This window comes from Aspergillus campestris (genome assembly GCF_002847485.1).
Source record: "Aspergillus campestris IBT 28561 chromosome Unknown P168scaffold_1, whole genome shotgun sequence".
Taxonomy (NCBI): Eukaryota; Fungi; Ascomycota; class Eurotiomycetes; order Eurotiales; family Aspergillaceae; genus Aspergillus; species Aspergillus campestris.
In genome coordinates, this window is record NW_020194336.1 from 1565648 (window position 1) to 1580033 (window position 14386).

Sequence of the window (14386 nt, forward strand, 5' to 3'; positions counted from 1 at the left end):
CCAGGGACAGTGGGGCTTGGCGCATCGTGGTCGGATGATTTCTTTGGCCTGTGAGGAACTTAGTTCATTGCTGACTGTCCAACCGTTGTGGATTAAGCGAAATTGGTTCGGGAGATCCACGGCTTCCCATTGGCTGGTCTGTATATCCGGTGGGTTGCTTCTCCCCAATCAGACTGCTGATCATGCATTCCATGAAATGACAACTGCCAGGTGTTTTAAGGAGGTGCAATCATATCCCCCTCGATTTACTTACTTACCTTGGACGGATTTTCCATCTGACGGAGAGAGCCCGATATGTCCTTTCAAATGATCTATTTTGTTTTCATCTTTTATTTCTTTGCTTTTTGTGTGTACATCCAACTACCGATGTGATTACAGAATATGTACGATGTAGGTACCTTCCTATAGACAACCAGTACTCCGTGCCTCCGAACTTCCGCTGCATCCGCCATTCGTATTGATCTGACTGGCTTTGTTGATGAATGGAAGTCGGCTTTTACCCACCGATGGAGTTAATCTTTGTGTAGTTTAAATTCATAGTTGCCGTATTCCGAGTCTGGTGAAAATTTTTTCTCCTTCCTTTTGTCCCAACTAAGGTAACTAACTAGTTCTTCATCTTTTCATCCGAATTTTATGTAAACGACCGTGGTTGACCCGAGGCCTCAGGCAGGTATCCACCTATTTCGGGCTAGCGGGATCGCTGGAGTAACTAGATTTAGACTAGCGGTACCATAAAATACCGACAGTAGACGGTAATACCAAAACACGGGCTGTCCTGCCCGGCGGTGCCGTACCATACGGATACCACGTACCCGCCAGAGTCCGTCAAGGCTCTCTAGTCTCTTAGTCTCTAGGCTCTCTAGGCGCCTCTCTCTCTCTCTCTCTCTCTCTCGCTCTCGCTCTCTCTCAATCTCATCTCATCTCCTTCTCTCTCCTTCTCCCCTTCTCCTCTTCCTTTTCTTCTCCCATACTTCATACCTAATTCTCCCCTTCATTTCCTCTTTTCTCGGTTGTTTTTCCTACGCCTCCATTTACTTCCCCCTTACCACCATCCCTCCGGCTCCGTGGTCAAATTGCGCCTCTTATCCTGGTCTCCCCTAATCAATCGCCCTTGCTATCCGCCTTGCGTCAGAATCGCCCTTGCAACGCGATCTCCAGACCAGTCCTTTGTCTCCTCGTTTTGGCCGCCGGAGACCGGAGCCCGCGATCCCTGTTGCATCGAAATACTTCTTGCCTAGAATTCTCCGGTGTGCAAGGAGAGTACCCCATACTGGCTGCCACCGAGTGAAACGTTTTGTTTGTCGACAAGGAGTCACGTTGACGCTTGGGTTCCGCACCCCCTCCCCTTATCGTCAACTGGGATCTCGCTTCCATCATCTGTCTTCAACTCGGAATTCCCCTTCGCCCCCCTATTTCGTCATTCTCGGGACGAAGCATATTCAGCTGAGGAATCTGTCTCGAGTCTCTGAGGAGAGCTCCCCGCAGAGATGAATTCCAACCTTCCCTCGTGGAAGGATCGCACGCAGAACCAATTCGGCAAACTTCAGATCCAGGTGCCATGGCGCTCCATCCAGCTGCTGGTCCCGCATCGCATGCGACGGAAGCTTCGGTCCAAGCTGCGGAGTAGGATCTCGCCCACCTCGTCCATCTCGTCGCTGCAGACCTCGTTTTCGCCGGTAGATACGCTGCGATCCCTCCAGAGCCACCGGTGGACGCTCTACGACTTCCAATACTTGCTGCTGTTGATTGTTGGAATCTTCTCGTTGAGCATGATCGAGGCGCCCGGTCCCCTGGCGAAGACGGGGATCTTCTCCCTCTACATATTCTCCCTTCTACTCCCCGTCACCCGCCAGTTCTTTCTTCCCTTCCTCCCCATTGCGGGGTGGTTGTTTTTTTTCTACGCATGCCAGTAAGTCTATCCATGGTACGGTCTTGACAGTAAACCGTCGATGCTAACGATCGTTGTAGGTTCGTTCCTAGCGAGTGGCGCCCGGCTATCTGGGTCCGTGTGCTTCCGGCCCTGGAAAACATCCTCTATGGTGCCAATATCAGCAACATCCTGTCGGCTCATCAGAACACGGCGCTTGACGTCCTGGCCTGGATCCCCTACGGCCTCTGTCACTACGGCGCGCCCTTCGTCTGCTCCCTGATCATGTTTATCTTTGGTCCTCCGGGCACGACGCCTCTCTTCGCCCGGACGTTCGGATACATCAGCATGTTCGCGGTGACGATCCAGTTGCTGTTCCCCTGCTCGCCTCCGTGGTACGAGAACCTCTACGGGCTCGCTCCCGCCGACTATTCGATGGAGGGCAACCCGGCGGGCCTGGCTCGCATCGACAAGCTGCTCGGCATCGACCTGTACACCTCCGGCTTCCGACAGTCCCCGGTCGTCTTTGGCGCGTTCCCGTCGCTGCACGCGGCCGATTCCACCCTGGCGGCATTGTTCATGAGCCAGGTGTTCCCGCGCCTGAAGCCGTTGTTCGTGACCTACACCCTCTGGATGTGGTGGGCCACCATGTACCTGTCCCATCACTACGCGGTCGACCTGGTCGGCGGCGGTCTTCTGGCCACGGTCGCGTTTTACTTCGCCAAGACTCGCTTTATGCCTCGCGTGCAGTCGGACAAGATGTTCCGCTGGGACTACGACTACGTCGAGTATGGCGACCGGACGCGCGAGTACGGCTACGACCTGGCTACTTTTGGCGCTGGCTTGAACGTGGACAGCGACGAATGGACGGTCGGCTCCTCGTCCTCGATCTCGTCGGGCTCGCTCAGCCCCGTCGATGACCATTATTCCTGGGAGGGCGACGCTCTGGCCTCTCCCGCCAGTGATATCGAGAGTGGACGATACCTAAGTCCGTGATCAACTCGGAAACCGGCCGCCTTTTGCATCTTCCTTGGCCCGCTTTTACTTTTCTTCTTTTTTGCATCCATTTATGAGACGGCGTTACACCATCTGATGACATGCTGGAGTTTCTTTTTGCATCGAGCCGATTTCGACACATATATCTTTAATACGCGACCCGGTCTTGTCTGGCTTAATAATGCTCCCTAGGGGGTGATTCGCCTGGCTTGCACCGTTGTTGCATTCTCCTTTGATTTTTGCGCGACTTCATTCCTGTACATGCATACATCATCGCGAACCCGGGGAGCTGTTTGGCCCGCAACCTCGGAATTTCCGTCGATAATCTTAATGCCGCCACCGACCGTTGGGACTGATCCAGTCCTGCGGTTGGGGGATGCCCCGAGGATGCCCAGTGGGAGACATGCGTTTGTATCCTCCGCTGGGCATTCCGGCGCACTGCTTTTTTCCGACTCTGGACCTTCGCTTTGTACCACTGGTCGAGACTCTTACTTTCTTCTCTTCTCCTCGACCAGGTATATATCTTTACCAACATTTTTTACTTTTTCATTCGTGTCAATCGCTCACACCACGGCGCCAGGGATTGGTTGAAACGGGAAAAATCATCTTGGCGCCCTTTTTGCATGCACTCACTCGCTGTGCTTTATTTAGAAGGGGGAAGGGGATGCTTTGGACGGTTTGGTTTACGAGCTTGGTTTGGCATATAGAGGGTTCGAGTTGTTTGTCCTGGAACATATGGGATTCGAGGGACCAAGTGTCCCGACGACATCAAGGAAAAGGGGGTATCACCTACGTCTTTCGACCGGCCTTCATCAATGGCCCACTACTATGGAACACCTACACCATCACCACTACCACTACCGCCACGACCACCCACCCGTCCGGACATCCCACGGCTCAGCCGTCGGACTCAATCACATCTATCTCCTGACCCACTTCAGATTGACTGAATGGACAGAAGACAGATCCCACATTTCATTGATCTTGAAGAATGTGGGTCTGATCTGACGACGGGTGGAATCCTCCTCATCATCTCTTTTCCACCTTTTTTACACACTTTTTTTTTCTTTTCCATAGTAGCTATTCTTAATTCTAAACCGATAGCGTTATGACTTATGAAATGAAACATTGTTGAAATCAGCATTATTTTTTTACTTTATACATAGTAGTTTAGCTATATTGTGTATGCTTGGAATCAGACTTGCGTGTCTTTGATGTGATTTTGCGCTTGGCAGTAAACAGTAAACAGTAGAGTACATAGTAAACAGTAGTAAACAAGTACCAGGATTTCCTTGACTACTTATCTACCATACACACACCTCCACTCAATCATCATCCAAACATAACAAACCAATATACGCCACTGAGGGGTTTCAGCACTGTATAAAATAAAATAAAAGATCTAACAATCATCTCTATTCGTCATTAATCAATAAGTAATTACATACGTACATACATACAAGGAGCCCAAGCACCCCTCTCCCCCTCAAAGGATACCTACCACCCATCAAAGCCATTGCTAGATAGGTAGATAGGTAGATAGGTAGATAGATCGATGACGAGACTAGATATATGCCTGTCTATCTACCTGTCTACTCGAAAATCTGCACCCGGTCAGCATACTCCTTAATCCTCGAGACAAAGGTCTCCTCGATATCGTCGCCTTGGCCGCCTGCGACGCGCAGGACGAGGTCGTTGAGGCTGGCGCGGCCGAGGATGTCGACGTGGTCGCCTGTACATTTCCCGGGTTAGTATTTATTTACTGATCACGCACTATTCGTTTGTTTGGGTTGGTGAGAGAGGGGGGGGGGGGGGGAATACCAGTATTAGGCCCACCACGAGGCGAAAACCTATCCGGCTCATGCGGCATCTCAAAGACCTTCACCTTGACACCGGCCGGATTATACCGCTTCATGTGCCACCCCTTGGCGCACATGTAGCCCGTGCTGATGAGGTTGACGGTGCCGTCGCCCTCGCCCATGACGACGCCGCGGTCGACGCCGTCGGGGACGGACACGGTCGTGTCGATGCTGACGTTCATGTTGACGAGCGGGTCGCGCTCTTCCTGGTAGAAGTAGCTGCGCTCGGTGGGCTTGCCGACGCCGTAGAAGCAGTAGATTTTCATGTCTGGCGCGAGGGGCAGGCGCGCTTCGAGCGGGTTGAGCCATGTGCGCGGGTCGTTCTCGTTGGCTTCGATCTCGCGGGTGGTGTGGGCGACACCGTGCGAGTAGCTGTTTTGGACTTGCTCGCGGTACCAGTCCTCGCTTTGGTCCATGAGGTAGGCGAGGCTTTCGGGCGTGGTCAGGTTCTTGGCTGTGAAGGAGGAGTTGCTTTCGCGGAAGTTGAGCAGGTTGCCGAAGGTGAGGGGCTGGCCTGGTTGGTCGTCGGGTGCCCAGGTTGAGTTGCCCCAGACGGCTTCGCCGCCTTTGGGCAGCATGCTGGAGATGCCGGGCATGGCGCGGAAGATCTCGGCGCGCTCTTCTTTGGAGAGGAACTTCTCGAGGCCGTAGACGGCGAAGGCGTTTAGTTGGGCGGTGTCGCGCATCTCGCCGGATAGGACGGCTGTGAGGCCCTTGACGGCGCCGAGCATGCAGCCGCTGATGTTGACCCAGGAGGCGATGTGCTTGTTGACCCAGTCTTTGCCGCCCTGGCCGTGGTCTGGGTGCTCGACCCACTTGAAGAAGTACATGACGACCTGCGAGCCCATGCTGTGCGAGGTGAGGGTGACCTTTTCGCCGTTGACGCGCACGGCGGTCTCGATGTAGGACTTGAGGCGGCTGAAGTACTGGTCGCGGGTTTCGAGGTTCGGGTACGATAGCCGCCAGTCGTAGGCGGCTGTGAAGGCGTTGGTGGGGTCGTAGCCGATGGTCGCGAGGTTCTCGAGGATCTTGCTCCAGATCCAGTAGCCCGTGATGAAGAAATCCGTCGCGTCGAACCCCTGCGCTGCCCGCAGCTTCACCCCCGGGGGATCGAGTCCTGATTTCTTGTCCAGCATGACGTGGTTCTTCCATTCCGCCTTGTCGAGGACCAGCGCGCGCATCATCGTCCAGCTGCCCCAGAGCCGGCGGCGGAAGTACTGCCGCGAGGCGTCGCCGGTGCCCCAGCTCTCGAGGCCGGTGGAGATCACGCCGGGGATCATGACGATGGGGTGTTTGGCCTTGATGCCCTGTTCTGAGAGTAGGAGCCCGACGGAGAAAGGGTCGTAGTTGACGGCGTCGCGTTCATGTTGCTGTAGCCATCGCATGTCAATACGCAAGACTCCACCAATTCACCGTTTGGGGGCCAGTTGTAGACCGACCGTGAATTCCCGCGCATCCCATACAATCCCCTGGGGAATGGCTTCCATCAAAGTGTCCAGGTTCAGGTCCAGTAACGAGTCCAAGCTAATCACATCCTGCTGGCTGGCGAAGAAGAGGGCGAACAGGATTCCGAACAGCCCACCCAGCAGGAAGATCAGACTGTTGCGCCGTTTGCTGCGGGGCTTGGTGAGAAAGGAGTCACCCTTCTTCTTTTCAACGGTTTGAGTGACGGTGTTCGAGGAGGACGAGCTGCTGTTTGGATCCGAGGGTGCGGACGAGGGGACTTGGCCGTCCTTGGCCGGGCGGCGGCGCAGCATGGATGGAGAACACGTCTGACAATGTGTGTAATTAAAGTGAGGAACAGGACGGGGAATAAGGAGAAACAATTAACGAAAATGGAAAGGGGGTATAGAGCATACAAGACCAAGGGGAAGAAGGCAAAAAGGAGAGGAAAATGGAGGAGACGAAGCGAAGGAGTCGACAAGATCACATGTTGATGATCTCCATCTTCGCTTCTTTCTTTCTCTTTCTCCCCGCTCTTCTCTCTCCAACTAACTCCAACAACCCATTCAACCCAATTCAACCCACTCAATCCACCCAACCAGAACAGAAACCAAAGAAGAAAACGAAAGAACATCCATGCCCCCCTCACAATGTCGCAACCCCAACCACCCCCCCTCCGCTACATCCGCTACGAACCCTCCCGCGAAGACGAATACGTAGCCGCCATGCGCCAGCTCATCTCCAAAGACCTCTCCGAACCCTACAGCATCTACGTCTACCGCTATTTTCTCTACCAATGGGGCGACCTGTGCTTCATGACCGTCGACGACTCCCGCCCGGAGGACCCCATCGTCGGCGTCGTCGTCTCCAAGCTAGAGCCGCACCGCGGGGGGCCCATGCGCGGGTATATCGCCATGTTAGCCGTGCGGGAGGAATACCGCGGCCGCGGGATCGCGACGAAGCTGGTGCGCATGGCGATTGATGCTATGATTGCGAGAGATGCGGATGAGGTGCATACCCCGATCTTTTTACCCATCTTAGCTTCACTATCCAACAGCAAATTCCAAAGCAGAGGAGGAAAAAGCTAATACAATCAAATCAATCCACAGATCGCCCTCGAGACAGAAATCACAAACACAGCCGCCATGAAACTTTACGAGCGTCTCGGCTTCCTCCGCAGCAAGCGCCTACACCGCTACTACCTCAACGGCAACTCCGCCTACCGCCTCGTGCTCTACCTCAAAGAAGGCGTCGGCAACATGCGCACATCGTTTGACCCCTACGCCGCGCCCGCCGAAGCGCGGCCTGAGATGTCCGGCGCGGCTGCTGTTCCTGCGGCGCCGGCGCCACCGCCGTTGCTGCAGGGGAATGGACGGTGATTTTCTTTTCTCTTCTTTTCTTTTTTTTTCACTGATGCGGGGTTTTTGGGGGTGTGGGACGGGTGTAATATGATATGATATGATATGTGAGAGGACTTACATATGCAATGCCGGTATGATTATTTGATTGGCTGGGATTACTACGGTATATAGACAATAGACGACCTTATGACTTTTTCATTTCTTTTTCTTTACTTCATTTTGCTTGTTTGACACTTACTTACTCAAGACGATGGACGATTGGTTATTCGGCAGAGTATGACAGTACGCTAAGGCAGTTTGCTATACGCAGGTCCGGACAGAAAACGGAGAGTAGTCTATATGGTATCTATCAAATATACAGTACACGAAAATGCAACCAGGTAGGCGATCCGCAGACCGCACCACGAGATGCACGCAATATTTATACACATATGTACACAACAATGTACGTCGCCAAGCCCATACTCATCGTCCATCATATATAAACAAGACAGACAGACAAACGGACGGACAGGCTCACGGCAGGGCGGCGTCTTTCCGCAATTCAACCGGCACATGGATGGCATTCTGCAGAAGCCACGCGGTCGGCCTCGGAGCAGACATCAGCCGTTTATCCAGCACCACCGCCGCCTCCAGCATGAGGCCGAGCGGCTTGCTGGGCTGATACCACGGTCCAACGGTGATGTCTCGCTGGATCATCATGTTCGCGGCGGCGAGCTGTCGTTGGCGGTCTTCGCCGACGGCGGCGTATCCGCTCATGAGGTACGAGACTGGGTTTTCGTGGAACTCGGCGGGCACGAGCTTCAGGAGAGGATCGCGTAGGGGGTAGTTAGGGAGGTGGAGGTCGAGTCCGACGATGACTTTGCCTGCGCTCAGGTTCCATGCTGTCGCCAGGTCCTCGCCCCGCTTGAGAGAGACGTTCCGTACGAGTGAGACGAGGACGCTGCGTCGCATTTTGACGGTGATGTCTCCGTCCATGCAGGCGTACCGCCACAGTACGCGGCAGACGTTGTAGTGGCGGTTCTTGTAGGCGGTTAGGAAGAGCCGCTCCCATGCTCGCTTGAAGTTCGGGGTGTCGGTGATGCATTTGTAGACGCGCTGCAGCGCGAGGAACACGCGCGAACGGAACATCAGGGCGATCTGATTGACGGTGGCGGAGTTGTTGATCTCGAAGCCTTGCTCCACGCAGATCTGCAGCAGGCGGTCTAGGCCGGCGTGGTCTTTTCGCCGGACGAAGACGCTGAGCATCTGGCTGACCAGCGATCGCGACACCCAATTGCCGGCGTAATTGGTAATCACTGTGTTCACGAAAGAGTCCACGCTCTTTCCGCTGTCCAGGTGGACCGTCAGTAGGTCTTGGATGGTCAGTTGTAGCGCGGATCGCATCGCCTTGGGTTGGGCGAGGTAGCCCTTCTGGAGCATGTACTCGAAGGCACTGGATCTGGTCTTGGTCGAGATCAGGCAGTCGAACAAGGCGAGCCAGGTATACGAGTCAGGCTGGATTTTCATCCGGCCCATGAGCTGCATGAAGTAGCTGAGGAGTCGGGTATCCTGTCGTCTGGCTAGCGCCCGGAGAATGATGTTGAAGGTGTCGACTGTGGCGACATGTTCCGCTCGGAGGAAGATCGTACTGACAGCGCCCAGGTATTGATGTTCCAGCAGGTGTGTGAGCGCCCGGTTCAACGCGGCAGTCGAGTACAGGCTTTGATTTGCTTCGCGAAGGAAGAGCTCCAGTAAGGCATCCCGCACTCGTTGTTTGTGAGGGACAGGCTTGGTGCTGTCCTCCACAGTCTGAGGCGGGGAACTCGACAACACCAACTCGTCTATGTGTTCTGCAAACTCCCGCACGGTTGTCAGCCCTTCTGACATAGGCAGGAGCAAGTCCAGCTGGACCGGATTCTTCGTAGCAGTTTGAAAGTCCCACACTCCGCGAACGAGCGGCACCTCTTCATTTCGGCGAGAGGAATGATACCGGGAAGGGAGCACCGGCACCGCCGGCTTCCTGATATCAATTAGAGGATCTCCCCCTTCCTGCAGGCTGATGGCGCGCATAATGCGGTCCCCAACCAACTCCACGACTCGCTCCGAACCCGAGAGCACCACCTTGCGGTGTCGACCTTCGCCTTCGGCCGGGTGTAACACATGCACCTTGCATCCGTTGTGGACCGGCACATACCAAATATTCTCTTCCGTGTGCATTTCCGTCACGCCGGCCAGCAGCGCTACCGTCTCCTCCGGCACCAACAGTTCCTTCTGCCGGGTGGCCTTCCTGGCCCACATACGAGATTCCTGCTGCTGCCGTTCCAGTACATCCCGGAATTTCAACCACTGCTCCCATTCATCCGTTGGACTGCGGTCTTCTTGGGCGCTGCTCATGCGCAACCGCCATTGGAGCTTGCGCCGGTCCTGCACCGAAAGCTGCTTAAAGGGCGCACGCCTGCTGGGGGCCGGGTTCCTAGACGCACTTGTCCGGAGCATGCGTCTCTCCCGCCCAAGCAGCCATTTCTTGGGAACATTGTCTTTGAGGGCATGTACTCGAGGATTTTGTAGTTCGTTCGGAGAGGGTTGAGGGGCAGGTTTAAAGTCGGAAAAGGCGTCGAATGCGGGTTGACGCTCCCTATTCTCTATCTTTCCTCCATGGCGACGGGACGAGTTCCCTGATTTTGGGATCCTCTTCTCCGAAGTATTGGGGTTCTTTGTGTCGGGTTCTTCGCGTTCTTGCCGGATCTCTTTCCCGCTACCTCCAGCGCTCGTCGGTGCAGGGGATTGCTGGTGCGACGGTTTCGCCGCATGTACGGGGTCCGCGTCCAGAGCAGTGCCGGAAGCAATCCATCGTCTCTTCGAGCTCCCGAACGAGGACCTCCGCGGCGGTGGACGAGACACGAGTCCCCCCGATCGAGATGTGCGTTCTGTCGGTGTGGAATGGGCCGTTCGAAGCGAGATCGATCTCCGCTGCTGCCAGGCCGTCGAGGACAAACGCGGGTAGAGGAAAAGGAGAGGTTCTTCAGGGTTAGCTGCGACGCTGTCCAAGACGGCAGATAGATCAAGCCTCCCCAGACGCGGGCAGCCACGCGCGAACATAGAGAACGACGGGCTCCGACCGTCAACACATGAAAAGGCCGGGTGAGAAGGGGGGGGAGAGGGAGGGAGAGAGAGGGGAGGGATAGTGTGGAGGGGCGAAGTCAAGCTTGGAAAGTAGTTAATGTGGTCATGAATGGGAGAGGACAAGCAGGCGGTGCCGTTGCAAAATTATTGCGGGATTCCCGAGCGGACAAGACAGAGCATCGGCCCGATGGATACTCCGGTGACCGAGGACCGTGGCGAGTATAGCATCATATTGCTGCATTTATATACGCCCATCTTTCTATTAATTAGAGATTTGATGGTGCGAGAAAATTGATTGAGGAAAAATGAGAAACCACGCCTAGTCCTTATTATAGTACAGTACCACCCAATGCGCCATGCCCAACCCAAAATGCCATTTCCCAGTCAAACGTCGCCGAATCAAGAAGAATACCGGTAAATATGACCTTCTCGTCCAACCTCCGCCGCCACAGGAATACCCTTGATTTCCCCGCCGTCATCTATGGGCCTGAACCGAATGCTTCTTGAATGCCTTTTCAGCAAGCTGTTGCTTTCCGACCGTGGGGTCAAATCCAGCAAGTCTTCCGAGGACCTTGCCCCGTCCGGAGGATCGAAGACTTCCGGTCCTGTCAGATGGTGTCGCATCATTTTACTCGCCTTGGATAGGTAATTGCGCTTCCTCTGGAGCTTTTCCGTCTCCACGGTGCTTTCCGATTTGGAGATCTGTTTGGACAAATCGTCGATGATGCGGGTAAGATGGTTGAGGAATCGCCAGCGAGAGATTTGGAAGACGAAGGTGGACATGATTTCGGGAACCTATATTTGTGTCAGGGGCATGTCACCACACTACTACCAAGAGCAAAGGGTGAGAGGCGCTTACCTTTTCCTCCAGATAGTACAGTTCTTCGCCGCCATCCTCTATAAACCGATCAAGGGCATCTATCTTCTCTCGATCAACGACAGCCGCTTTCAGCGCATCCAACAAGGTCGGGATATTGGCAATTTCCTCAAACGGCGACTCCTCTTCTTCATGCGTTGTAGCCTGACTGAAATAAGCAGACGTCACACGAGAAGTAGGCTCCGAGCTCGACGCGCGTTTGGCCGTCTTCTGCGCCGAGTGAATCGTAAAGTAATCCTCATTAAGCATATGAGCAGCCTCCAGCCCCGTGCGCCCCCTCCGACGCCTATCCGCAACCCGCTTGGTACGTAGACGCACCCAGCGACGGCGACGCACAAACGAGTGAAACCACGGATGGGTGCCGTGCCAGGCGGACGAGGAAAACGAGAAGGAATACTTCCAGCCCTGCTCGTCGACATCGCCCGACATATCTACGTACCATGTGCGCCAGGCCCAGACCCAGCTGGGATCCGGCGGCTGGGCGTCGGTGATGTTGACGGGGCTGTACCGCATGTCCTGGGTGACCCAGGCGCTGGGGTCCAGGTTGAGCAGCGAGCTGTGCGAGTAGAGCGGGATGCCGAAGAAGAACCAGCCGCGCTGGTTTTCGTAGAGGATGTCCAGCTCGCTATGGGTGCTGCCGGTTTTCACGGCGATGGCGCTCGAGTATCCCTGGACTGAGCCCGCGCCTGCGCTGGCTTGCTCTGGCGGTGTGGGGGCGAAGTCGGTCGTTTCGACATTGTTGGACTCGGTGGTTTGCTGGAGGAATAGTGGCTGGGTGCTGCGGGAGTCTTCTGTGGTGATTTGCAGCTGGGTGTCGGACTCGGTCGGTTCCTGGGGGTCTGGCCCGCGACGATCGGTGTCGCTGTCGTCGGCCAGTCCCAGCCGGCGCGGCTGCCACTTTGCGTATCTTCGCTTTCTCAGAGAATTTCGGACCGAAGGTCTCGTCCACCGGCCTGACGACGCTCCCGATAGATTTGTCGTTACTCGGGAGGGATCCTCGCTATCGGAGTATCGAGGGAACGGGGCGGTGTTATCGCGGAGGGTGATCTTAGGGGTGTCCATGGTCGCAACCAGGGGTTATTTGGTCATTGCCTTGGGGTCATTTCGCAGGTAGGGACCGATATCAGAAGAATGACTATACAGGTACTATAAATATATATATTGAAGTCACAAATAAACGACCCAGAAACCAATTAGGAGCTCGCAAGTATAATTACAAGTGACGAAGACACCGCGAGCATCTCGATGATGACATTCATCGTTGTTCCGCGGGGCGATCTCCGCCTTTCAGCCTGAGGCACACATATCTTACCCTGCAGCCTCAGGCACACAGCGAAGTAGCCGTTGAAGATCCAACTCTCCCTCCCCCTCACCGAGTGAACTCCAGTCCATAAACGCGTCGAAGACCAACCACCACTTATACCCCCACCCACTCGACGCCGTCCAGGCCACCTACAGCGCTCAATATGGCCATGCACCGCCGCATCGAGCTCCAATCCCCCGCAGACCTCACCTACCTCCACGCGAACACCGTTTCGCTCTCGCGACAGAAACTCGACCTCCACCTCCCGCCGTCAGCCACCGGCGACGATGAGCCGGACCCTATGCGCGAGCGAGTGCGGGAATTAGTCGATGAGGTAAAATCCATCTTTACACATACTACCGAAAAAGAGTGGTGGCGGGGACAAGCAGAGTACTAACAAACAAACCCAACAACAGTTCATAACTCGCACCTTCTCAACAGCCTCCACCTCAATCAGCATCAACGGCCTCGACTCCTCCTCGGAGCAGTTTCCCTTTCCCGCGGCATTCACCGGCCCCACGGAGACAGTCGAGTACGAGCCTTACGACGCGAACCTCGCTGCGCGGGTGACGTCGCTGTACGCGCAGCTGGAGGCGCTCACTACATCTGTCGCGAAGCTGAGACGGGAGGCGCCTGCGCGCGCGGCGGAGGACTACGCTGCGGAATTGCGGCGCGCGATTGAGGGGGATGATAGTGTTTTTGGTGAGGATGGGGATGTAGAGCGTGGTGTTGATGAGAAGGGGGAGAGTGGGGAGGGGCGGGCTGTTAATGGCGATGGCGAAAGCAACAATAACAACGAAGGGGAAAACTCACGCACCGACATCGACATGCCCGACGCAGAACCCAACACCAACTCCAACTCCACCGACCAACCCGCAGAAGACACAAAACCCACCCAGCGAAAACCCCCGTCCCAACAACAGCAACCACAACAGCGAACCCTCAACATCCCCCTCGGCACAGACCAAGAAGCCGAACGCTGGCGCTCTGGCGAAATGGCCGAAGTATACGAAGACGCCCTGCGGACGCTTCTCCGACTCCAAGGCGAGGGAGAAGACACACAGACGGCGTTGTCGTCGACTGTTGGGAAGGCCGAGCGGGCTGGGAGGGCTGTGGAGGTTGTGGAGAAGCCTTGATTTTCTTTCTCTACTTACTTCTTTCTGTTTGATTTTCTTATGAGCTTATTAGGGGTTGTGCGTTTATTGGGTTATATTGATTCTTGTGTTATGGCGTTGGGTAGGCAGGTCGGTCAGACAGGATGGATGGATATGGATGTTATGATACCAATTATTTCAATGGGATGAGTGAATATTATTCTTACATGCATAGCTAGCTATGTAGGTAGCTTACTTGAGTATAGATCAAAATATTAAATATACAGCAAACATGATGACTGCATTGGGGGAAGTGTCAAGCGGAGAACAGCTGGTACATACCTAGCACATGTAATTGCATATTGAAGTAGTCAAATCAAACATCAATAGGTATACACCTGGCAGCAACAACACTTCCCCCAGGCCAAACAAACAACCCTAAGAAAGCGAAATGCCACTCTTAGCGCTTACTCTCCCCTTT

The 14386-nt window shown here is 54.8% G+C and overlaps 6 protein-coding genes across 6 annotated transcripts; 4 read left to right on the plus strand and 2 right to left on the minus strand.

The window, feature by feature from the left end:
• Positions 1-1487: 1487 nt before the first annotated feature.
• P168DRAFT_230312 (phosphatase PAP2 family protein) lies at positions 1488-2863 on the plus strand (the record flags this gene model as incomplete). Its single annotated transcript, XM_024833228.1, has 2 exons — positions 1488-1909; positions 1969-2863. 2 exons carry the CDS (start codon positions 1488-1490, stop codon positions 2861-2863), a joined length of 1317 nt encoding a protein of 438 aa, XP_024696821.1.
• A 152-nt stretch (positions 2864-3015) lies between these two features.
• P168DRAFT_12018 (uncharacterized protein) lies at positions 3016-4069 on the plus strand. Its single transcript, XM_024832614.1, has one exon. The coding sequence runs from the start codon at positions 3240-3242 to the stop codon at positions 3792-3794; it is 555 nt and encodes a 184-aa protein (XP_024696822.1). The 5' UTR covers positions 3016-3239; the 3' UTR covers positions 3795-4069.
• Positions 4070-4276: 207 nt separating this feature from the next.
• Positions 4277-6588, minus strand: P168DRAFT_246608 (phospholipid:diacylglycerol acyltransferase). The gene is made up of 3 exons (XM_024834047.1): positions 6162-6588; positions 4685-6092; positions 4277-4595 (listed from the first exon to the last, which is right to left on the minus strand). The coding sequence occupies exons 1-3, from the start codon at positions 6477-6479 to the stop codon at positions 4456-4458; spliced, it is 1866 nt and encodes a 621-aa protein (XP_024696823.1). The 5' UTR covers positions 6480-6588; the 3' UTR covers positions 4277-4455.
• Positions 6589-6729: 141 nt separating this feature from the next.
• Positions 6730-7658, plus strand: P168DRAFT_246611 (peptide alpha-N-acetyltransferase MAK3). Its single transcript, XM_024834048.1, has 2 exons — positions 6730-7175; positions 7275-7658. Exons 1-2 carry the CDS (start codon positions 6816-6818, stop codon positions 7542-7544), a joined length of 630 nt encoding a protein of 209 aa, XP_024696824.1. The 5' UTR covers positions 6730-6815; the 3' UTR covers positions 7545-7658.
• A 193-nt stretch (positions 7659-7851) lies between these two features.
• P168DRAFT_308319 (uncharacterized protein) lies at positions 7852-12715 on the minus strand. Its single transcript, XM_024839183.1, has 4 exons — positions 11491-12715; positions 11044-11426; positions 10062-10713; positions 7852-10031 (listed from the first exon to the last, which is right to left on the minus strand). Exons 1-4 carry the CDS (start codon positions 12568-12570, stop codon positions 8043-8045), a joined length of 4104 nt encoding a protein of 1367 aa, XP_024696825.1. The 5' UTR covers positions 12571-12715; the 3' UTR covers positions 7852-8042.
• A 163-nt stretch (positions 12716-12878) lies between these two features.
• P168DRAFT_308322 (uncharacterized protein) lies at positions 12879-14109 on the plus strand. Its single transcript, XM_024839184.1, has 2 exons — positions 12879-13145; positions 13228-14109. Exons 1-2 carry the CDS (start codon positions 12975-12977, stop codon positions 13945-13947), a joined length of 891 nt encoding a protein of 296 aa, XP_024696826.1. The 5' UTR covers positions 12879-12974; the 3' UTR covers positions 13948-14109.
• The last annotated feature ends 277 nt before the right edge of the window (positions 14110-14386 follow it).

What these genes read in the sequence shown, in the direction of transcription:
- P168DRAFT_12018 (XM_024832614.1), top strand. Translation starts at nt 3,240, where the DNA reads ATGCCCCGAGGATGCCCAGTGGGAGACATGCGTTTGTATCCTCCGCTG.
- P168DRAFT_246608 (XM_024834047.1), bottom strand. Translation starts at nt 6,479, where the DNA reads ATGCTGCGCCGCCGCCCGGCCAAGGACGGCCAAGTCCCCTCGTCCGCA. An exon ending in GGGATGCGCGGGAATTCACG is followed by an intron (nt 6,093 to 6,161) that starts GTCGGTCTACAA and finishes CGATGGCTACAG; the next exon opens with CAACATGAACGCGACGCCGT. An exon ending in TCGTGGTGGGCCTAATACTG is followed by an intron (nt 4,596 to 4,684) that starts GTATTCCCCCCC and finishes GGAAATGTACAG; the next exon opens with GCGACCACGTCGACATCCTC.
- P168DRAFT_246611 (XM_024834048.1), top strand. Translation starts at nt 6,816, where the DNA reads ATGTCGCAACCCCAACCACCCCCCCTCCGCTACATCCGCTACGAACCC. An exon ending in TTGCGAGAGATGCGGATGAG is followed by an intron (nt 7,176 to 7,274) that starts GTGCATACCCCG and finishes ATCAATCCACAG; the next exon opens with ATCGCCCTCGAGACAGAAAT.
- P168DRAFT_308319 (XM_024839183.1), bottom strand. Translation starts at nt 12,570, where the DNA reads ATGGACACCCCTAAGATCACCCTCCGCGATAACACCGCCCCGTTCCCT. An exon ending in CGAGAAGGTCATATTTACCG is followed by an intron (nt 10,714 to 11,043) that starts GTATTCTTCTTG and finishes CTACTTTCCAAG; the next exon opens with CTTGACTTCGCCCCTCCACA. An exon ending in ACGAACTACAAAATCCTCGA is followed by an intron (nt 10,032 to 10,061) that starts GTACATGCCCTC and finishes AATGTTCCCAAG; the next exon opens with AAATGGCTGCTTGGGCGGGA.
- P168DRAFT_308322 (XM_024839184.1), top strand. Translation starts at nt 12,975, where the DNA reads ATGGCCATGCACCGCCGCATCGAGCTCCAATCCCCCGCAGACCTCACC. An exon ending in TGCGGGAATTAGTCGATGAG is followed by an intron (nt 13,146 to 13,227) that starts GTAAAATCCATC and finishes ACCCAACAACAG; the next exon opens with TTCATAACTCGCACCTTCTC.